Source organism: Calypte anna, chromosome 15 (genome assembly GCF_003957555.1).
Source record: "Calypte anna isolate BGI_N300 chromosome 15, bCalAnn1_v1.p, whole genome shotgun sequence".
NCBI lineage: Eukaryota > Metazoa > Chordata > Aves > Apodiformes > Trochilidae > Calypte > Calypte anna.
The window spans coordinates 4,969,684-4,994,121 of NC_044261.1; the positions used below are offsets into that span (position 1 = coordinate 4,969,684).

At 43.2% G+C, this 24,438-nt stretch overlaps 1 protein-coding gene across 6 annotated transcripts in view; it reads right to left on the minus strand.

The window, feature by feature from the left end:
- The window catches only part of DGCR2 (DiGeorge syndrome critical region gene 2), a 44,125-nt gene extending 21,462 nt beyond the window's left edge, over positions 1–22,663 (minus strand). For all 6 annotated transcript variants that reach the window (XR_003988210.1, XR_003988211.1, XM_030460370.1 and 3 more), the window contains exons 1-2: positions 22,482–22,663; positions 2,894–3,016 (exon numbers count right to left, since the gene is read on the minus strand). Coding sequence is in view for 4 of the 6 variants with exons in the window: in XM_030460370.1 (XP_030316230.1) it covers positions 2,894–3,016; positions 22,482–22,560 (202 nt within the window). In the remaining 2 variants the exon portion in view is untranslated. The remainder of the gene's footprint in view (positions 1–2,893; positions 3,017–22,481) is intronic.
- Between the last annotated feature and the right edge of the window lie 1,775 nt (positions 22,664–24,438).

Below are 24,438 nucleotides of genomic sequence, written 5' to 3' on the forward strand. Positions count from 1 at the left end.
GCAGCATTTCCAATTAACTGCTGAGAAAGATTATTTCTTTACTAAATTATACTCCAAATCCCAACATAAAGGCACATTAAATCACACTGCTCATCATGGAACTGCAGAGCAGCTCATGCCACTGCTTGCAACTGCTGCCCCAGGACCAGGACCAGGACCAGGACCAGGACCAGGACCAGGACCAGGACCAGGAGGGGGGGAAAAATCTCTTAAGAATTCAGCTCACTGAAACTTCTGTGTTCATGTTTCTGACCCAGCAGGACTATCAAAAAGTACTGAGAAAAGCCACAAGAAATTATTCTAACAAAAAAGTCTTTAAGGGTTTGGGGTGTTTCTTGCACTTCAGACATTTGATTACCAAACCAATTTATTAATTAATGATCCTTTTATCTCAATAGGAGCTTTGTTACTAACATGAATGAAATCAGGCCTAAAAAATGAGTTAAGCCAACTGTGCCAAATAACTTAGTTTTGTATTAAACTTTTGAAAATACCCACATGTCTAAGCAGTTGTTGAAACACACCTTTATCACCACCACACAACCCTAATTCACTGCCACTGATCTGCTCCAGCTGGAGTATATCATTAGTAGCTCAAAGGCTGAGAAGTAACAAGCTTTCCAACCAGATTCAGAGCCCTTGCAAGCTTTTTTTTCATGCTTCAGAGAGATTTCACACCTTTTAATTTAAAGGTATTTTAATTCTCTGAGTTTCACAAGTCCAGGTGGCTTCACTAACTAGTTCTTTTAGTGTTCAGTCTGCCTTTATTGATATTAAGAACCTTAATTAAAAAGTATTTAAATTTAGCTGAATCATCTCATGATTGCTCAACTAAAGCCAAAGGTATTTTCTATATTTAAAATTCCATCATTTCTTGTTAATTCAGTGGCCAAAGAAGAAAATTGTAACTCCTGAGTACATATGTGGTACTACTTTTAGCAGGATCAGCTCCCCAGCCAACATCTCAGAACAGTCTCTGCTATCACTGGGGTCATACATGTACTGCTTTCCCCAACATAACAAATCCATGCTCTTTAAAAGTTACTCTGGCCTCAGATTTGCTTTCATTCCTGCTATTCCCTTTTATACTTTAGCATACCAGCCACATGCACACCAACCTCTCCTTGTTTGTGACAGTTCTGAAAAACAAGAGCCCTTCAACACCCTTTTCAGGTCACAATGCTATCCCACCAATTTTTTGTTACAAGTATAATAAAGTTTTTACATCCTACACCAGCAGTTCTTGTTCCTCTGGTTTGCTGGCTACACTCCTTGCAATACTGCACAAATATCCCAGTTCTTTCACAAACACCACGCCCAGCTTTCTGGCTGCTTTACTGAGCACAGCCTTTTCACCAATTACTTATCCAATTACTCTTCTCATCAAGTGGAATACTTTCCTTCTCTGTGCTATCCATCATTTTCCCCTCTAGTGTTCTTTATGTTTGTTGTTCTCCTCTCCCTATGTACAGACACAGCAGTGAATCATGAGGTCTCTCCCACGTCTCATTTTTTAACTTCAAGTTCTTCTCATCATGTCAGAGCAGACAGTTCAACCAGACCTACACCCCAAACACAAAAGCAGAGACTATCTTCTGAGAAGTGTTATTTTCATAAAACCTTCTTCCTAGTCAAATACTAAACAGTCTTAGGAACTCCAGACCCCGAGTCAACACCATCCTGATGCATCCTCCACACAACAACTTAAAATTGCCAAATAAACGAGAAGATACAAATCCTGGTTTCTACTAACATGGATGTGCTGACATTCCCACAAGTGAGGCCCTTCAGTGCCTTCTAAGAAACTTCAAACATTAAAGTTTTTTTTTGCTTTCTCCTAGCTATTGACTTCTATTAACCTCCATAATTTTATTAGGTCTGTAGTTTTTCACATTCAGCCAAGATTAGCTAAAAAGGAGCAAGAATAACAGCACAACTATAAAAAAATCTTTCTTTAAGACATCCACATCGTAAAGAATCTCTTTAAACAGGAGATCCATTGCACAGCCTGATTTTCAATGTCAGAAGAAGCTATCAACAGTTTGCCCCCAAACTAAGTAGTTTAGTGGCAAAGAACCTCCTAAAACAGTCTGTGAATGTAATTTAGTCACACTGTAGAGATAAACATGTTTAATTATGCCATTGTTGAATTCATGGTTTCCAATTCTTGCTTCATTTTTCTTAGTAAAACAAACAAAATTACAAGTCCCTTCACTTTCAAGACAGAGAAAATGCTGCACTGGGTTGTTTTTCTAGAACAAACGAGAATATACAAAACTGTGATTATATATTCACAATCAACATTTTTTTGTTTGCTTTTTTTTTTAAAGATGGCTCAGGATTCAGTGACTTTAGTAGAGAAACACTGCTGGTGATAGGCTCCTGAAAGCACACAATCACAAGAATACATGAAGAGTAAATGCACCAGCTGGTTTGGCAGAACAAAGGTCTCCACTTAAGCTCAAAAAGCCTAAGCAGAACAGGGAGCAATAAAACAAGCTCTCTGCCTAATGTCAGGCTCTCAACAATGTCACTCAGCACAGTTTGAGTGACACACTCATGCAAACAAAACAGTAATCCCAAATTTAACCACAGGCCTATGTGTCATTTTGGTATAATTGCAACATTATTTTTTTATTGTCATGACAGTCTCTTCTAGATTACAAACCCTTCTCATCTCCAGGACACCTACTCAGACTGAAAGAATGGAAGCATAATTCAGAGAAGCAAAAAAGCGTTTGTAGCACTAGTTGCACAAAAAAAGCCATCTCAAAGTTTGTTACTAATGGATACGGTTCTACCAAACGATCTCCACCTTCAAATAAAGTAAGGTGGAGGTGCTGCTGCAAAACAGGATGACATTGGGATGAGCAGACTTCTCAACCTTTCTTACCTGGACAGTCAACTTCATCACTCTCATCCTCACAGGTGGGCCACCCATCACACTGCCAGTTTGAAGGGATGCACTGGATGGTTCCACTCCGACACGCAAACTGCCCCGGGGTGCAGCGGAGCTCTAGGAAAGAAGAAGAAGTGCTTGCTTTGAAGTGTTACTTATTCTTGCAAGTCTGTACATCTTTAATCATCCATCACTTATCACTGAAATGCAGAAAACCGCTGGATAACTCAAAGGGTTGAAAAATGGTTGGTTTCAGATCACTTCCATGTTTTAAACTACATGTTTGAGGTTTTAGACGACAGAAGGGCTGGCTTCCCATGCTTGGGGAATTATTATCTCAGACAGCTGTATTAAAAAGCTTCCTGAAAAAAAAAATACATGAGCAGCTATTACCACAGTGTTACCCATTTACTTCTTGTAGGGCACTGAGGACTCCCTGTTCACTTTTCTCAGAACAAAAGTTCAAAAACCTAACCCATAGTAGCTAAGTGCTGGGTTACACAATAAACTCAGAATCCTGTCTCCATTCCAGCCACCGTGTATGCCAGAACCCACTACACTTGCACAAGTGTCCACCTTGATTCAGAGCCATTTCACCGAAGTATTTGTAAAATAATTTCTATATCCATGAACCTGTTTTCACTTTCTAGCTCAAACTCTTTTGTAGAACTTCTCCACATCCTTCAAAAGAAACAGTCATTGTCTGCAAACATGTAGTTCCTGCTTCAGCACCAGTACTGCCTACTTGCCATCATTATACTGTCAGGTCTAATTAGCATAATAAAAAATACAGTTTTTTTCAAAGCTTTTTTATATGAATTCCATCTATCAAATGGTAGAACCTAGTAATTCAGCTTCATTTTGAGTCTCTCAAAATGTTTAGCAGGGAAAAAATATTTCTGTCTATACAAGTGAACAACTCTAAGTTTGTTTACAGGTGGCAAGTGTGCAAGTCACCATCAGGATCCAGATTCACTTCCACACAGGACCATCATGGTCCATCTTTCTTCTGGCTGGTGGCTGTCAATTTTCCAGCCAATGTTTTTGAACACTCTATCATGTTTTCCTCCTGGCAAACTACAATAATCCCAGGTAAGATATGTCTAGAGAAAAATCAGCTTTTTTAAACAACAGCAAAACATTCTTTGAAGTAAAACACAATCATCCCTGATTTTGAAAGACTCAAGTGGGCAATTGTTTTGCAGGGAGAAAACTCTAAAAGAAAACTTAAGCTATTTATTCTGTCATCCACAGTTTATAACCTAACAAAAGAGCTCTAATTGCAGTGGTTACCTTCTTGAAACACGTCTAAACTAAAATGATGTGGAGGTCTTGTTTAAGTGTTGAGACATGAACAAACATAATAAAACCAGTCATCAGACACTTAATAAAAGCTGTACCTGTACACCTAGCAATTGGTATAAGATATTGATAACAGGCTTCTAATTTGCTGTTAGACTAAAATCCAGTTCTAATACTGGTTTCTCTTCAAAGCTCAGACCTGCTCTTCTAGAAGAATAAAAGCAGGCACATCCTCTTAGCAACCACCTACTCAGAGCAAACATTCAGGTCACCAAGTGGCTCAGGATTCAGGCAGATTGCTGCCAGCACCACAGCCCCTGCAGCCAGGGAAGAGCCTTCTCACCCCTTGGTACAGACCTGCTCAGTCCAAAGAGCAAACACTGAAACAGCAAAAGGGAAATCTAAAAACAAATGAATAAATAAATCTACCTGCTGAGGTCATAATGATCTCTCCCTCCCTCCCTCCCTGAATAAAGCAAGTAATTTATTTAGCCCAAAGAGGGAAAGAGCTTCTGATTAGGGGAATAAAAAGTTAAGCTTCACTTGGTTCACAAGAGATAAAATGTAAAAATCTATCTTTGGGTTAGGAAAAATTAACCCAACAGCTCAAGCTGAAATTTAAACTGTTCCAATTTCAAGTTCACAGAAAAGCATCAACTCTTCAGAAAATCACTGCAGCTCCTTTCACTACTTCTGCACAAAGAGGAAGGTTTCTATTGGAGTTTCAAGTACAGAATTTACACTGGAGCCCGTGGTAGATATGAAAGCCTATCCTCAGCCCAGCTACAAGTTTCCACTGAAGTTATCACAAAATTTAATTCAGAATTTAATACTTTAAATAAACTTGTGGGTTTTTTTACTGCTTGATATTTAAGAAGTCACAAACACACATCCTGGGGAGAAATCTCTTCTGTAGGCCTCTTGGTTTCACAGGCAGCATCCCCCAAGCAAGCACTGCAAGCCAAGCTGCACATGGGAAAAGCAGTAAAGAATATTTGTGCTCTTCCTGCAACTTCTTCCATGCTGTTTCTATTTTATGTACTATGACATATGGCTGCTTCAGATAAAAGGATGACTCCAACCCAATATTATGGGCATTTAAAAAATGCCAGTTACATGCTGTAACGTCATTACTTCCTGTACTACAGACACTCCTCTCTGAAGAATGTGGATACATGGAAGAGTACAAAACATTTCTATTAAAACACCACTCAAACCAACTGAGTGACTGTTCCCAGTGAAAACCCTGCTGAGAGGCACTGCTGATTTCAGACCAGGGAACACAAATTGCCATGCAAGTCTGTTGCAGAGGAGGGGACATGACACCACAAGAAATGCTGCAAAATTTAAATCTCCATATTCTGCAAACACTGCCAATAACACCTCCTGAGCCACCCTAACCCATGTATTCCACACTACTGACCTACCTAAATCATCACACAGCTTCTGGAAGAGCTTCAACTGAATTGTTCTGCTTCTGTGTGCTGCCTATTGTGATTTAGCACAAAGAGAAACAAGATGCAACCATCTGAAAAAATCTGCTTCTGATGCTCAAGGCAGCTCTGGACAAACCTCACAGCCCCCTTGAAGACTGATGCTTAAGATCTGTTCCTTCAGAAATGGATTTCCAGGAATGCCCCAGCAGATCCACACCAGTGGGCTGCCACCCAGAGGAGAGAGGGCAGCAGGTGGGTAGCTCTGCACCCCAGCATCCCCTCAGCTCCCTGGGCCCTGCTCAAGGCTCCCAGAACTGAGTGCATCAGCAGCCAGGGCAGCCACCTTCAGAGGTAAAACACAGACAAGAGAAGAGCTGGAATCCTATAAAGAACCTGGGAGATACTCAGCCAAGGAACAGAGGAATTTGGAAGAGGGGAGGATGTGCAGGATAGGTGCTGGTCTCCATGACCAGTCAAACATTTCATTTCAGTAGCCTGTCTTAAAGTCAAAATAGCAGAAAAATTATAACATTCCCAGCCTGTATATTTACTGCAGAAAAGGCAAGTCATGACACCAGCAGCAGGAGAGGATTCATGAAAACATGAGCACTAGCAAACAGTACTAAGTAACCATCCATCTTTCCTGAAACCAAAGTACTTACTTAACTCACAGAGTTTTTACTTTCCAGGAGTGTGCAAAATAAAAACTGTCTCTTCACCCACACAAGGTTTTCAGTTCTTCAAAAGAATAGCAAAATTTCCAAAATACCAGTCATGCTCCTGCACCCAAAGCCACACTGTTCATAGCTATTGATGGTTACTCACAGCAGGAAAGGATAAGGAAGAAAGTGTCTTAAACTATCACCTCCTAACAGCACTAAAAAAACACTTTCCACCAGCTCTTAAAGCAGAAATATTTTGTATTTTCAAAATTGTTAGAAAATGTGTAATGGCACCCATTCAGCTACAAGCAAGCAGCTATTGGAGCAGAGACACAAATTCAGCATTTGCCAACGGCATCAACAACTGCCTAGAAGAGAAAAAAAAGGAAATGCAGCCACCTCCAGTGCTCACACATGATGTGATGAGCTGTATAATGACAACAGCATTACCATTCATAAATGAAATTCTAACAAAAAAGGTTTCTTTTTTCCTTTAAGGATCAGATGCAGTCATTGCTATGCTACAATGCAAAATTTAATACACTGAAATCTCATTTCAGAACAATTAAATTCATCTGCCATTTGCTGGGAAGAAAGAAGACAAGTAAAACACTGGAAATAGCAGCAATTGTAGTTTTTGCACTATACACAGTATGAACTTACAAGACATAATGAAGTTCAAGAGCGCGAGAAGGCAAAAACACTTCAAGCACTGAGGTGTCATTAAACAGATTTCTTCACTTTGCTGTCTCAAAGCACTTGTACAAAATTAACCCTCAACAATCTCACCAAGTACTGCATCCCTCTGCCAGTGGGTACAACGAAGTGAAGAAAAATCACATAGCTTGCCAAAGGCTACAGAGAGGATGAGCTTGTGAGCAGAAGCCAGATGTCCTGACTGTGCTGCTTCCATTCTTTCACCACACCACCATATTTCTTCCCTAAAACCCAGGCAAAGTGCTGGCTCATCAGCACACCTGAAAATAAAGTCTGTCTTCCAGAAATCTCAGTAATTAACAACCATGTATTCTCTGCTAACACATCATCTGTTCTCTAGCAACAGCTTATTAAGAACTAGAAATTGGCCAGAGGGAGCAAGAAACTCCTTAGCTTTACATAAAAAGAGAAAAAACCTGAAATCAGGTTCATACCATGCACCAGTTCTACAAGTTTTGTCCATAACTCAAGATAAAACTTATCCAGTTTTCCACTTATCCAAGAATCCCAACACCAATATGCTGGGACACATTATCAAGTAACACAGCCTGCCCACTTGCCACTCACCTGACAGAAGTCTTGCCAAAGCTAGTCATGGACATATAATTTGAAATTTAAAAGAAAACTTACAATGCAGCTGGAAACATAGTTAAACATATTAGAAATAACAAATGTAACAAGTGCCATACAAAAAAGAGGTCTTCACCTTCTTTAGCTGCTAAATATTACTGAAGTTACTCAGTGACAAAACAGACAAGTTCTCAAGGTGGTGGATTACCTTCTTAAAGAAAGCTTTTGTTCCAAAGGTTTTCCCAATTACATGTTGAATGCCAGGTGTTTCACAGCACCCAGCATGCATTTCAACACAGGACTCAACCAGCTTTTTATATTTTCTTTACAGCAAGCTGATTTCCAGATTTTCTGCTAAGTACTCCACACAGACTTTTGCAAGAGGCATTATCCACAGGAAGGAGCTCATGACACATGAATAAGATACGCACACCCCCCTCTTAGTTTCTTGCCAGCTTCACATCTTTCATAAAACAAACACCTTTTTGCCACTATAAGATGATCCAGGAAGCCCTTCCAGGTTTAATCATCTTCCTGTGTAACTGAGGACATTTTCCTTGTGGAAGCTGAGCTCTGGGAAGCCTCAGTGCATCTTTCCCACAGCAGATGCACCTTGGGCAGATGTTACCCTGGGCATTGCACCAACTGCAACCTGCATTTTCTGCTTCATTTTAAGTCTTTCAGGTGCATTTGGACCAGGACACCTCCTGCTTGCATTTAAACTGGAACTAATTTCTTCTTCATCGTCCTTATCTGCAAAAGTTAAGGGATAGTTACTCAAACCAATTGCTTTATTGAAAAGCAGGGCAGGGAGGTTCTTATATCCAGTATGCGAGACAACTTTACAGCAGAGTAAATCTCATTTTAGAGTTTCCAATATCAAGACTGTAATAGGTACATGAGACTAAGTGTTGATTCAACATAAGATCACCTTGATAGCTCAGTTTTCTGAATGAATTTGATGAGTTGGCTTTGACACTGTAAGCTGGAGATCAAACCAAGCTACTGTCTGTCCACATTAATTTCAAGTCAGATCAGCTACAGGTTGTCCCCCCTGCAACCAGAAAGATCCCAACTAATCCAGCAGAAATATAATTGTACAGATCCAATACCACTTAATGTGGAACTGGGGTCTCATAATATTTGTCTGCCACTGAAGCCAGAACATCTGCTAATCTTTTTAGTTTACATCTACATATATATATTAGGTCTAATAGAAGGAATTTTCTAATATGCTGGGATTACACACATCTCCTCAGAGGCAAAACAGTTGGTTTCAGCCCTGTGCTACCAGAAGCTGCCCTGTGAACAGAGCTGGGACCTTCACCTCCATACCACAAGGAAAGCCTTGGTTACTGACTGCAGTCCCAGCCCTGACCCACAAAAAGCTGAACCAGGTCACAGCACCACAGGGGGAAGAGAAGCAGCAGGGGTGGAAATAGCTCCCTGGAACAGGCAAAAAACAGCAAGGTGCAAAAATGCCCACCAAGCAACAGAAGTCAACAAGCACTATTCACTCATCAAAACACTTCTGCAAAGATCAGCTGGGGGGTAAATGAGAATGCTCCAGTGCTGTCTTCACAGGATTATTTATCCTACTTCAATTTGAGACAGGCATTGAAAAAAAAAACTCCATCCCAAAGCAATGCTACATCCAATCAAAATGCTAGAGGCCTGTCTCAGGTACACACAGTAAGCACCTCTTGTAAAGCCTAAGATGAGCACAAAGTTTTCCAAATCCAAATGTTAAGCTTGCATTTAAGCCACTGAAGTTTGCCATTATAGGAACCTGTGGAAAAAAGAAATACCAGAAAGATAAACCTCTCCTAAAACAGAAATATATCCCTGACAGACAGAAGATCCCACTTACAAACCACATGTTCTGATTTATAAACCTCCAAATGTACAAAAACCTTGATGTCTTGGCAACTCACAATTTAAAATACATAGATGAAGAGCCAGAGTCCTAAACTAAAGCCTTTGGAATATAAATCTCAGTTCAGGAGAGTGCTTTGATACAAAGACTAAAGTCAGTGACTGCAATCACCAGTTATGAAATGTTGGGTTCTTCCAGGTGCAGTAAGTTGATTTCTCTTTAATAAAAGAGATTCACCAGCCAGCAAAGTCTGATGCAGTAAGATATTCTGTTGGTAGCTAAGACTACAGATGCATGTTGAATATTAGCATTTACATAGTCAGTACAGAGTTGAATCTATTTCAGTTTTTAATACAAAGCAAAGCCACTTTTCATTTGCTACTCTAATTGTTTGTTCTTGTCTGCCGAGCTTCATTTGTATGGAAATTGAAATCTGATTAAATGCACAAACCCAGCATTTAATGTTATTTCAATTATAAGCTATTACCCAGAAATGCATGTATTGGAAATGATAAGCTCCAAGTTCCTGGTTTGGTTTTGTACATAAGCTTTTAATGAACAATGAGAGTTTTGTGTGTATCTCATGTGTACTCACTCTGGTTGTGTTTCTCAAGGTTGGATCTGGTGGATCCCTTGGCACCATTTTTGTTTACAGACTGAGGGAAAACAAGGGACAGAAATACTTCCTCCTTTCTCAGTCTAAGTCACACATTGTCCCAAACCAGATAAACCAACCTGTAGCAGAATATTCTGTTCAGGTTTCAAGAGGCAATTACAGCTATCAAAAGCTGATTAAGCATTAACAAAAACTTTAACTACAAGTGCTTAGGCCAGTAACTCCTCTTATTCAGATTTTAACTAGTCCAACAGGTCTTTCTTACATTTTATAATACTAAATCTACATACTTAAGCCAAGGCCTGTACCTACACGTTTCATGTTTTAACACAACTAAGAATAAATTCAATAGAACTGAAAATTGCTTTTTTTCTTAAATCACTGCTTTTGTGTATCCTGACCCATACTACACTGAACAAATGTGATCAGATCCTAGTGTCTTCAAGGAAAAGCCTAACACACCAACTCTTCAGCACCTGGAGACTGTGCTCAACTCATGTCTGCAAACAAGTACCAGAAACAAAACAACAAAAGGAACACCACACCCATCATCATCACAAAAACACAGAGCTCATATTTATCCATGGCTCATATTTATGCTCCAGAGGAAGCATAAATAACAACCAGGATTTCTCTAGAGTGGTGTTTACTGAAGCAACAGAAATGTTAAAATATTCTTAATATTCCCAATTCAACAATACCACACTGGTTGTCTTAATTTATGGCTCAGCAGGTACGTGGAAAAAAAAACCTTCTCCTTAAGCTAGTCCTCTGCTCTTGAAAAGTAGTTTTCACAACCTGGACTTCTCCCAAGTCCACAGGTGAAGTTCTCTGGAGCAAGTACCACATCTCACACATCTCTTTCCAGCTTGGAAAGAGCCAGACAGTCCTGCCCAGCCTCTGCTCCTGTGCCCTGATGTCAGCTGCCCAACAGTTTTCAGTGACAGAAAATCTGACTACAAAGTGTATTTGAGGCTGTTCTGACACAGCCTTTGAACAGGTTTTCTTGTTTCTAACCTCTCTTTGAGATACCACTGATCCCATGCAAAGGCTCCAGAGAATACCCATTCAGTATCCATTCATCTCCCAGCAGGTTTCTTTATGTCACTTGGGGAATGGATCTCACTGCCATTACATGTTTTTAAATTTATCCTTACCCCACAGCATTCAGTGTAGCAGAGTGAGTGCATACAGAACTTTATAACAAAGCCACAAGAGGAGAAAAAACAGCATGATAATGCCCCCATACTTTCAAAGGAGAAAATGTGTGAAGCTCAAAAGTCACCATCAGACAATTAAATAATCCATAGATTAAGGTTTTTATTTTTTCTCAATAAAAAATAAAACCCCATAGAAGAATTAAAATTTAAAACCCACAGAAGAATTAAAAAGCTATGGCAGAATAGAGCATTTTTGTGTTCTGTTCCACTGAGGATGTGTTGTAGCTACTCAAGGTACATTGCAGCATTGCTGGATCAGAGGATACAAGGTACCTTCTTAATAATCAATATTTCCTCATTGCAGAAGACACACTGTCTCTTCTCAAGCAAATTTTAATTTTTTTTTCCCATTGTAGAAGACGAAAGACTTGCCTCCAGATGCACTATGGCACTGCCCAGCCATTTATCTTTGTTACTGAGAACCTGCCCAGGCACCATCCTTGGGTCATGCACCTTGGGCTGTTCACTGCCCAAGCATCTACAAGGAGGTTACAAGAGCCCAGAAGTAAGAACCAGGGACCCCTTGCTGTTTGCACGGAACCAAACACAACCACACCTCTTCTCAGATGTAATTAATTCCACCTCCTGAAAAGAAGAGATTCTGAGGTTATAATCCCATTTTTTGAGAACACATCAGTTTCAAAAATAAACATATAACCACATAACACATGTCAGAGGACATTTTCTGCATGACCTCAGCATGCAGTTTCATGAAGTAATTAAAATTGTGACAGCACTCCAGCTAAAAAAAAAAAATTGTAAATCCTTAATGAATAACTCTAATGAACATTCTGCATTACTCAGTGTTCTGTCACAGTAAGTTATGCTGGATGATCCTGACATCCATCAAAAGATTTTATAGCATGGTATGGGAGGGTAGCAGCTTGCTCCCCCTCACATCAATATTATCCTTACACCCTGCACAAGCTTGGAACTGACCCAGTTTCTCCCTGTTCACAAGTATCATTCACTGCAGTTCATTGTCTGCACTTTGTCTGGAGGGCAGACTCAATGTCAGTAAAAAGGGGGGGGGGAGGAGGGAGGAAATCAAAACAAAACCAAACGCTGAGGCAGAGCAAGAGACCTGGCACCCAGCCAAAGCAACATCACAGCTTCTTAAATGGGAGCCCTGGCTATGATTTCCTAGGACTTGGAAAATACAGACTTTGTGCTTTATGAATGTGGACACTTATTCCTACGACTGCAACAGAAAAAAGGCATTTCCCAATTCCCCAGAACTGTGAAAACCAAAGAGAAAACAAAATTTGCTACTTGAACCAAGGTGAAAGAATATTGTGATTTGGGCAATGCAGCATTCCAAACCCAAGAAGTTTATTTTTATAGCAGTGAGGATACCAGCTAAGCAACAGGCTTGTGTTTTTTCTCCCCTAAGAAATGAAGTTATATTATGCTAGTAAGTAAACAGGCAGAAAGGAAAAGCCAAACACAGCACAGGCACAGAGAGTACTCAGTACAAACAAAACCAAAGCCATGGATACTCAGGAAGTCCTTAATATGGCTCAAAAAATAAAACCTACAGTTCTAATAACCCTGGTTCAGGACTTCAAATGTTTGGGAAAGACTTAGGTGGAACTTAAGTGTTTTAGTACAACAGTGACAAGTGACCTAAACCTGTGCAGCAGCAAATTTTCCCTAAAGAAAAGAGAAAGGGTGCAGGACCCTTTCCCTAAAGAAAACTCATCAGTAAGCAGCTAGCTGAAAGTGCCAATCACACCTTGCAAATAAATACACCAAACAGTTTCAGGCAAGCTTGAGAAAGAAGTCATGACCAGAAAAACACAGGGCAGTTTTGGAAAGCCAAGAGCCAGTGTCAGGGAAGGAAATGATGACTGCCTTGAACTTCAGAGGGCAGGAAACCCCCTGTGGTTTGCAGTTGGCAGCTGCCAGCCCAGCACACCTGCAGAGGAGGCACAGGGAGCTGGGGTGTCTGCCCTGCTGGCAGCTGAGGGAAGGGGTGAGCTGGGGTAGCACACAATGTTCATCCTCCCAACAAATGCAGCAACAGAAAAAAAGTCCATTAAGAAGAACATCAGTAGTGAAATACTCAGCAAGTCCTCAGTTCTGTCCAGAAAAGAGCATCACCACAAACAGGACTTTCTCCTTCACAAACCACATCACCAGGTCAGGATTATCCCACACACACTATAAATACCTAAACAAACAGGGCTGGGTGTCTCAGCTTAGCTACTTCCAGGTTCCATCTCCAATCCTCACCCTAAGCCTTCACCTTTTTCTAAACACAGCTTTTATGACAAGATCCTCATACTCCATTGCATCTAAATACTCTTAAAATATTTTACTAACGTACATATATTGTTCCTGCTCACTCACAGCTTCCCCATGAAGCTGGTGGAAACAAGGGGAAAAAAAATCAGGCTGTCACCTCTGTTTTCACACATTTTCAGCCTTACCTGCACCTCCTTCCTCCCAGAGGACATCTGCACTGGTTCTTCACCCACACAATCTCCAGTACATTTCACAGTCACCTCTGGGATGCTCAGAACTACCCACTGGTGGCAGCAACTCTAAGCAGTTTTGATTACTCTGGTAATCATAAAGTATTTTAAAGCCACTAACATTTATTTATTCCAAGTTCTGACACTCTCTGCACAAGCTGCTTGTTGGAAAGCTTCTAAAAACCAATCTAGAGAAACTTCTGAGAAAAGTAATCCAGAAAGTACTTCTGTATCTTATACCCTGATAGCTGCCTACCTGAAACTACACCTTCCCTCCAAAAAAATAGATGCAAACACGCTAAATGAGTCTCCTTCCTCCTCCAACCAACTGTATTGTCAGGATTAGGCAAGTACTCATCCCACCAAGCCAGCCAAGACCAGTGTGAGCTCCTAGGCAAAGCAGTTTTCACTTAAGTTCACCAGGAAAAGCAGCTGTATTCCTATAGACCAAGTCAACTGTGTCAACAAAAGCAAAACATAAACAAAGTTAAAAACCAACAAACACTCTGCAGAGCTCAGCTTTCCACAAAGGAAAGAAGATCTGAATCCCAAGTTTTACATGAACTGTATTAGTATTTTCTTTAGATCAGGTTTCAACAAGATGACTCTTCAGATGGAACACGATAACAGCTATTCAGGAACTGTCAGAGCAATCAAGGGTAATTTGTAGCCATCATTAATTTGAAAGTAGGAATTGCCAGATTTCTGCAGTATTAGTGAGCTCATTTGCTTTCAGCAAGACAGCACATGTGCCTATTTTATATGGGGGAAAAAAAAAGTTAATATGACTATAATAGGGATTTTTTCAGTACAGGATTCTGTGGTGCTTAAACATATCCTTAAACTTTCAACATGTGAGCAATAGAAAAAAATTTAATGAAAACACAGAACTCAAGGGCAAGCATGTATTTAGGATATTTTGTTGAACTAAAACACAAGAACTGTAATTGTCTTTAATGCCTGGCAAGCAGGTGACAAAATCCTACCTCTGAATTCAGATATTTTTAACCACTCAGTTCTCTAAAAACTAACCCAATTTATTAATTTCCAAACTAAATTAGCATCAGAGAAGCTCTCCACAGAGCCAGAAGGAGGGTCATGGTGACAAGGAAGAATACAACAATCCAGGGAGACAGAAAACCTGTCCATGAGCACTACTCACAGGCAGGTTACACTAAAACACACTTTGGCTCCTGTTTCCTTTTTTTCTTCCCATCTTGTACAAGACTTGATGCAAGAGCCCTCATTTGTCATAAAGGTTTTTCCAGTGTCTCATAACAGATACAGCAACATATTTGTGTGAAGAGTAAATTTAAGCATATTTCACAGTTTCAACAGAGAGAAAACGCAAATGTAGTTCTGATCAACCCTAGATTAAAAGTTGTAACATGTTTCAGAAGCTCAGCACACACAAGTCAAAACGCTGCTTGGGCACAAACTCAAACCAAGCAGGTGTTAGAAGGAGGATTTGTTTTTCTTTTAAAGTAGAAAAAGAGGTGTTGCTTTTGAGTCAGAAGAAATATTTCTATTTAAATTGCTAAAGAAATACTGGCACAGAGGAAACATACATAGACTGAAGGGCAACACTGACTCAGTTTTATGTCAAGTTCTTCTCAGTCACTCAAGGCAATGCTCCACACCAACCTCTGTATCACCCCAGCTATCTCCCCACAGAGATCTGAGGGCAGAGCTGGGCTGGAGCTGACTTCTCTCCCTGGGGATCTAAGGGCTCCAATTCAACCACTTCAGGCTTCAGCTGCTGTAGTGCTGCCCACTCTACAATGCAGATTTGGGTGTCATAAAACAAATGATGGAGGCTTCAGCATAGCAAAGTGACACCTGAAGCTCCCGGGGTTGCAGCCAGCCCAGAACAGCCAGCCCTGTTCTGTCAGAAGCCTCACTTAGCCCTGTTTTCTACCAGCTTTGATTCCAAAATAATTTCACTGAGTATCCCAAGTAACTGGCCTCATAGTGGGAAAGATACAAGGAAGCACAGCAGATGAGGTATATGAAAGACAACACAGGAAAAGAAGGTACAGAAATGAAAACAACAAAGAAAAATCAGTACATTAAAGGACAAAAGAGCAGGGAATGTCCCAGCCATGGCCACCAAAAGCTAATTCTACATTTCTCCCTACCAACTGGCCTGACAACTGTCACATGCTGATCTATCAACAGATCAGAAGCTCAGTATAATGGTTAGATCAACCAATTTTAATTAACTAGGAGGTTGAATGTTATTTTGTTTAGCTAATGAGGCAACTATCAATTTCCATTAAACGTTAAATTGTATTTCTAAATAATCTAAATGGTACTCATCAAGCACCAATAATAACTTCCTGGGGAGTTCCATGTAACAAATACCATTAAAATGCTGCTCATCAAACCCAGAATTAGCAGGCTGACCCTTTAATACAAAGACAAAACTAAAAGCTTCTCAGGAAACCACAAGATGCCAGAGGATTGCACAGTTTGGGGAATGCTGATTAAAGGTTAATCCTGAACTCATGTTTTTAAGCAATGTGGTTCTAGAGTTCTACTAAAGCTGATCAATTATATGTCCAAATGATCTGTGATTTCTCCTCAACAGATTCTCTACAAAACCACCAGTGGAAGTAAAAGGCAAAGGTGTGAGCCTGCCAGGCCAGGAGCTGAAACTGTACATGAACCCTGGTGGGGAGTGGAGAGCCAGGAAGGAAGAGGCACTGCCAGGCACCCACCCCACACCCCACTGTTGAAAAACCAGTGGGTTCTGACACCTGGAGAGTCCTGGGAAACCAGCAAACTGTTCTAACTGTAGCATGAGGGATGTGTGCACAACGCTGTATTTAGACAGGAAGAAGAACCCATAACTGCAGAACAAGCAACAGATGGGCAACTAGGCTTAAAACAAACAAACAAAATATAAAAGTTGGGTGTTTGGAGTCTCTGTCACAGGAAATTATAAAAAAAATGTGCCAGACAAACATCCTTTGGGAACTGTCTGGGTTAACCAGTTTTTGGGTTGGGACAAGAAGATGGACAACCCAATCTCTCAGTACCCTTTCTAGCCAAAATTTTTATCAGTCTACACAGACTAAATTAGCAGCCCTTTCCCCATCAAAGGTTATCACTGGAGATCACACAGGCAAAGATCAGCAGAGCCTTTCATTCTGTTTGTCATTAGCCCTGATCTGCTTCTTTTCCATCTCAAGGACTTCCTTGCTCAGGCTTATCAGTGCAAGAACCCCTGCAAGTACTTATTTCATTTTGAACTACAAAACAAACTCGAGCACCCAAGTTAATGCCTCAAAGGCAGGAGCAGTGATGCCACTGAGCTGATCCAGGTTCTGCTGGGCCACCCTTTAGGTACCAGAAGTCCAGTTGGGGGTACAGCAGCTCTGCCCTGGTGCAGTATATGGGAGCACAACAAGTTCTACTCATCCGGGAAGAAGTTATTTATATGCACAACCAAACCTTATAAAATTTGCAAGAAATGACCACATAAAAACCCAGAGACTCGGGCATTACTCAAAGGCAGATTCTAAGGGCTGTTACTACTCTTGCATTACAATTGAACATCAAAACCAACCCTAACAAAGCTAATTTCAGAGGATGGAATAATTCATTGAAGTCTTGGCTGGTTTTGACATTCACTGGGGGATTTTGTGTCTTTCATACTTAGCATCTAAATTTCTTCTCTCTTCAAGCTGTCTGTGCCTTTCCTCCTAACTACTGAGAAAGCAGCAGCAGCACTCCCACAGCCACCTCCTCCTGCTACAGAGAGGCTGCAGCACTGCTCTCTTTTCCATTGCCTCTGCCATTCTTGTCTAATCCTCCTCCCTCTACACCCAAACTACAGTGGGGACACGGAAGCTGCATGTGAGCAAACCCTCAAGTTCTCCTTCTGGTTTACTGCTTCTCAGAACCAGAGCAAAACACACAAGCAGCCCTCTGCCTACTACTCCTGTCTTCTTCATTTTATAGTCACAACTAGTAGCAAACTCACTTGCACCTCAAAAACTTTGCCTTATAATTAACGTTCAGGAATTACCAGTCTTAAAGTATCAGACCTGTTAATAATGTCTGATACCTCCTGTCTTTCTCGCTGCTACACAGATAGCACTCCCAAGAAAGACTTTTCAAATCTATCAGCCTCACTTTACAGCTCATAACAGCAGCAAACAGCAGAGCACAGGAACACCAGGGGAAAAAACCAAACCAAACCAAACAAACAAAGAAAAAAAAAACACAAAATCAAAAAAAAACACAAAAACACACACACAAAAAACAAACAAACAAAAAAAACCCCACACTAATATATAATGGTAAGAAGAAAACAACAAACTAAAACCAGCAGATTAAGTGGTAAGGGGGCTAGGGGGGAACATAAGACTGGAAAAAAAGGCCAGACTTATTTTCAGCAAAAGTAATTGAAGAGGTGTGATAAAAACCCTTCCTGACTCTCACACGTAGAAGCCCCCACTTGAGAATTCAGCTCAATACAAAGACAGGGACTGTAGTTAGCAGCTACACTGAACTAAGGAAACATTACTCATAGCAGCTCCAGCTCAGGTAGAGACACTGAACAAAAGCAAAATACAGGCTTCCATTTGCTTACCAATTAATTCCCTTTAGAGCAGTGGAGAACTGGGCCCAGGTCACATTTTATGATAGATTTGGGCCTCTGACAGAACTGATACAATTCAACTGGCCCAAACCAGACACCTTCAGACACAGCAGGCAAGTGGATCACCTTGAAACAATGTTGATTGTGGAGTTGTTCGGACTTCCACCCAGAGCTCTGCTTTACACTTGGACCTACAACTTCTGATCAAGTGACAAGAAAAAGTTGGCAATTTAACCACACATGACACCTGTGCAGTGTCCAGATACCAACACCCATCGGTAGGAGTGTTCTCATCACCTGCATACAAGCAAGCACCAAAGCATACAAAAAGTTCAAACTTGAAGTCGTGGGCCTTTTTAATTAGACCACTTGCACTGGCAAGTCTTTCTGAGCATTGCTGATTTGGTAAGTCGTGCAAAAAATTTAAAAACAGAACTTGGGTAATGAAATTACTTCCTCTGGCTAGCTTTGAAGTGGAGAAAAAAAACCTGCAAGAACAAGAACTCAATTGGCTTTTAGCTGCCTGGCAAATGCTCTAATAAGAAAGCCTGATGACCTACATTCACAAGGCTCTGTACTAAACCACTATTACAAAATCCAATATAAAGCCTGACCATGTTTAAGTGTTTTCCATTAGCAAGCAGCAGTATCTTGTTAGAGAAAGATGAAAACATGTTATTGTCTTCAGCGATTATGATCTTAATTAATCCTCTAAACACTGCTCTGAAACATGTCATCCTGATAGTTCCAGACTGTTTAAGTTCCAACATTACATAAAGACACCAAACTCTTTGCTTTTTGATTGTGCAATGGGATCTTAACAGAAACAGGAACTTCTTACCTATTCTCAAACTGTGCTGAAAACCTTAACTCAGAACGATTAACAACTCAGATGACCTTTTTACAACCAACAGAAACACATTAGTGTTCAGAAAATCATCTGAATCCAAACTAATACCAGTATTGTTTGTTGTAACTCAGTTCAAGCACCACCAAAATATTTCTTCACATCAACACTGATGTTCTCAGCCAGCCAGTCAGATAACCTGGAACAGATACCTTGAGTTGCCTTGGAAAATATTTTAGTAAGCAAAATCCACCTGTGGTAAATATCCCCAAAAACAAATGTCTGAACACCAGATAGGATGAATTCAGTTTAATAGCAACATCAACTTAGTCCTTCACTGTACACCCCTGTATTGGAAAAGACTGATACATTCAGCTTCATTTCATATTAGCAGCTTCCAAACACAAGGCGAGGCAAAGAGCTCTACCTAAAAATATCAACTCTCCCAGCAATGCACTATAAAGCAGGCAACTAGTGGAAACAAGCAGCTTCCAGTCAAACAGTTAGAAAGGGAAAGAGGGAAACACTGGGACAAAATAAAAAAATCCAAGTGCAGATTCTCAAAGACCAAAAATTACCATTAAAAGCCCACAGACTGAGATAAATCTAACTGTTCATGGTACCTCTGGGAACCCCAATTCTCCACAGCTAGGGCTGATGTCATGGTACATTGGATGTACCTGATGCTGTTAGTGGCAGCAGTAGCTTAAAACATTCTTGTAACCAAAACAGAAAATCAGGGAGAAAATGAAATTTTAGTTTGTTACCCAATTTACTAAAAACAATCTCACCTTAAATGCGGGGGAAAAAATTAGTTCCCATAAAATCACTGCCTTTCAGCTTGCCCAAGAAGATACTACAGTCTTGAGGAGGCTTAAAAGAAGGTTTTATTTATCTGAAGAGCACAGCAAGAACATGGATACAAAGCTAGTGTCAAATTAACATGGAAGTACAAAGAGGTGCCTGATTCACTGGGACTGAATTGTGAAGGGACTACACATTCATCTCAGAGTACATAAAACCTCCCATCACTCTGCAGCACTCATTTGATAGCTCTAAGTGCAGATTTAAGCTCAGCAAGCTGCAGGCATTCTTTCTAAACCACTAAGACAGTTGCTACAATACCCAGGTTTAAAGAAGCGAAAAAAGAAAACCAAACTCCAGTAGGAAAAGAGTGCATGAGGCAGCTTCTCACTGTTGGCTTGGTTTGCTTCAGGATCAGCCCACACACTATTTAATCTGCTGAGCAGGTGATCCATTTGAGACAGTAGATTTAAGATATTAAATGAAACAAGTTAAAAGCAAATGACATTGGCAGAAGGATGCGAGGCCACCCTGAGGGAGGAGAGAGAAGGGAGAGGAATCACCATGGACAGCTCAGCCACCCGCAGCCAGGGAATCCAGGAGGAATTCAGGAACTCCTCAGCCAGCATCCAGTCCCAGCTGCAACACTACATCCAACTGGATTGCTTGACATTAAGGTTCAGCAATACACATGGTTCCAGCAAAATTTAAGGAATGCACGTGGAGCTGCCACAGAGGAATCCTAATGCTACACATTTCAAAGTCAGTGGTATCTAACACCCAAGATGAACATCAGGAGACGTTCAGAAGAAGGATGCTTCTACCAGCATGGCCACAGCACCACAGATCTCTGAAACAGGTACATGAAAATACCAACAAAAAAAATTTTATTTGACTTAAAGAAGTAAACCTCAGTGTAGAACTTGTCTTCATCCATCAAGCACTGGCTGCTGACTGAGATTCAGAATCCAACTAGAGTGACAAATGTTCTGACAGAACAGGGAAAAATGTCATTTTCTAATTTCTAGGAGGTTATAATGCCCAACACCAACAGTGTCAAATCTACCCATCTGTAAAAGTGCACAGACAGTTATGAATCTGCCCAACTTTTTCAGCTGCCTGTAGCACTCAGTGCCAGCTAAGAAGTTGCTTGAAATCGGGTTTTACACAGTATCTTCTCCCACATAAAAGCCTCTAGCTGTAGTAATACTAGGTTAGCAACTCCATTAATTTTTTGGCTACTGAAGAGCATACCATAAGCCCTATAAATACACTGTACTGCCAAAAAAACAAGCTAAAACACAACAAGACACACACAGAGCAGTTTCAACATCTAAGTTAGTTATTTCACTGTAAACTGCCTACACTGACCCAATTCTGCTTCAGCTCATCTGGGACCTTTTTTAAACGCAGTTCACTAATGCTGTTACGTTGTATTAGTCTGGGTCATAAAAGTTATTTTGAAGAGAAAGAATAAGGAGATTTCAAAGTACAACACTGCTCCTACTCTGCTGTTCACAAAGGAGCAAGTATCACCCAGGAGGAGCAGCACAGTGGGATGGGAGGATGTTTTCCAAACCTGCAAAGCCACTCCAGGCAGAATCAGGCTTTGGCTATTGATGCTCTTTGGCAAGAGCAGCCCAAGAGACGTGAGGGCTCTGCCAAGCTCCAAGCAAGCTCAACACCCAAAAAGAAACTGCAACCGAGCGATGTAGCCAGAAAAGCAGGAGTTTTCTAACAGCAAACACCAACCATTTCTTTAAAAGTTAATCATCTTCATATTTTAAAGCACTGAGCCTAGCAGCCACCACACAAACTCCCTCACTAAATCATCTCCCTAAAAGAAGATGAGATACGAACTGAGATGCAACAGGCTGGGTTTTCATCCTTTTTCTGATGATTAAATAGCACTTGGGTTTGTCAGCACCCAAGGCCCACACCATAAAAGCAGGGAAGGGAAGGAAGAAGCACCTGAAAACTTGGGTCACGCCGCCACATTTCCCTCGCTAATTCACTGCGGGGTTCGTAGTTTTCTACCGAAGCTTTCAAAGTTGAACTGATTTTTTTTTTTTAACCCTCACTCCCAGCCCTCCCAAAACCCCGCCGGCCAGCACGGGGACCACCGCCTCACCCCACACCTCGGCCCGCTCACAGCGCTGGTACAAAGCGCACCGAACCCGACCGACCCCCGGACAGGGACCGGCTCTGGCCCGCGGCGATTCCAGGGCTGGTCTTGTCCGGTCCTCGGCGGGAGGGGAACGGCAGCGGCTCCGCACCCTCCCGCGCTGACCTCCCGGGGACGCTGCTCACCGGACCTGACCCGGCTGCGGCCCCAGGGGAGCCCCGGAGCCCCTCACGTCCGCACGGGCCCGGGACCCGCCCGCGGGCTGAGGAGGAAGGACCCGCACCCCCGACCCCCGCCGCCGCCGCCCCCCGCCGCCCTTACCTGGCCGCAGCGGCTCGGTGATGCTCAGCACCAGGAGAAAGAGGAGGAGGAAGGTGCCGCTGTCCGCCTTGGGCACCATTTATCCTCCGTTCATCCTCCCCCGGCGCAGCGCCACAAACCCGCGGGGAGGGACGCGAGGAGCGGCGGGAGGAGGGGCCACCGCCGGGCCCGCGGGGGGGCCCCCGTCCGCACCGAGCTCTTCCCCTCCGCCGTCCGCCGCCGCCCCCGGGCGGGAACCGGCGGCCCTGGCTGCGGCGGCGGCTGCGGCGGGAGCAGCGCGGGGGTCAGGCGGCTCCACGCTGCGGGCCGCTCCCCTGGCTCCGGAGACGCACAAGATGGCGGCCGCGCCTCCCCGCCGCCTTGCCCCCGCGCCGCCACGCCCACCTCCCCGCCGGGAGCCGCCCGGCCAATCAGCTGCGCGGGGGGCGGAGCCCAGCGCCGGACTCTGCACAGGCCCCGCCCACCTGCGGGGCTCCAGGGGGTCCGGGGGCGGGGGCCGCGGCCGCACCGGGACGGGATGAGCACCGGGATGAGACGTTCACCGGGACGTGATGTGCCCCGGGACGGGATGTTCACCGGGACGAGATGTTCACCGGGACGGAGTGTGCACCGGGACGCGATGTTCATGGGGACGCGATGTTCTCCGTCGGCATTCACCCCCGAGACGGCCTCCACCAGCCCCTCTGTGCCCCCCCGGCATGGCCTTGCCCGCTCCCTGCCGTCAACCCCTCGCCGGCCGCCTCCGCCCCCTCGGAATGGCTCCACCGGTGCCTTTTGTCCCCACCGAGACAGTTTCACCGCTCACCTCTTGCCCCCCAGGGACACCTCCAGCCACCACCGTCCCCCAGAACAGCCTCCACCAGTCCCTCTGTTCTCTCCAGGCTGGCAGCCCCAGTCCCTCCATCTCTCCAGGATCGCCTTGCCCCATTTCCTCTGTCCCCCCGGGATGTCCTCCCCCAGTCCCCTCTGTCCCCCCCAGGTCAGCCTTTCCCTGTCCCAGCTTGGGGGCCTCTCCCCCTCACCTCCATCACTCCCAGACAGCCCCAACCCTCCTGCTCTGTCTCCAAGAGTGGCCTCTCCCAGTCCCCTCATCCCCTGGCACAGCCCTCCCTGCTCACAGCAGAACTTCCCTGTCACCCTGCCTATCCCTGCTCGGCTGCCACCAAGGGCTGGGGTTTCCTGGGGTTTCCTGGTGCTTCCTGGGTTTTCCCAGCCCCTCTGGACTCTGAGTTTGACTATCATTAGTCTGCTTCATTAACTTGTTCCCACCCGGGGGGACACAGTCCCTTTTTACACAAATCTGCAGGGATCTCCAGCCATGCAGGACATGCACAGGTGACACAGGTGACATGTACAGGTGTACAGATGTCCCCCCCAGCCAGGGCCCTGGTCCAGCAGCTCCCAGCACCACAGCAGTGCCAAAGCCAACTACTATTTCCATGTCTCCTGGAATCATCATGTTCTGAGGCCCAGCCAGAGAGGAAATGCGTAAGAGAATTAATTGTGCTACTCAGATAATTTAAAATGGCTCTGAAAATGACAGGTGCCTTTAGGAATTTGACCCTGGGTGTTGCTGCACGTCAGGCCAGGCAGGGTGGTGGCTGTCTCTGCAAGAAGCCCAGCCTGGGGAGGTGGCACCATCCCCAGAACCACAACGCTCCTGGTGCTGGAGGTCAGCCCAGGTGCAGTTTGGGATCAAAAGGCAATTTTACCTTCAACATCCACAGCCCAGCTTGAGCTGGAATTTCCCCTGACACTGGGGAGTAAAGGAGTATTCCTGATGGATGTTCAGATACCTCTGCTCACACATCCCTTCTGCCTCCCCCAGCCCCTGCCCCTGCTCAGGGAGGTGCTCTTTCCAAAGTTACATATAAAGTTCAACGTGGCTTTGGAAACTGGTGCCCAAAAAGCACCCAGAGCTGAGACAGCAACAAGTGTGAGCCACAGCTCCATCACC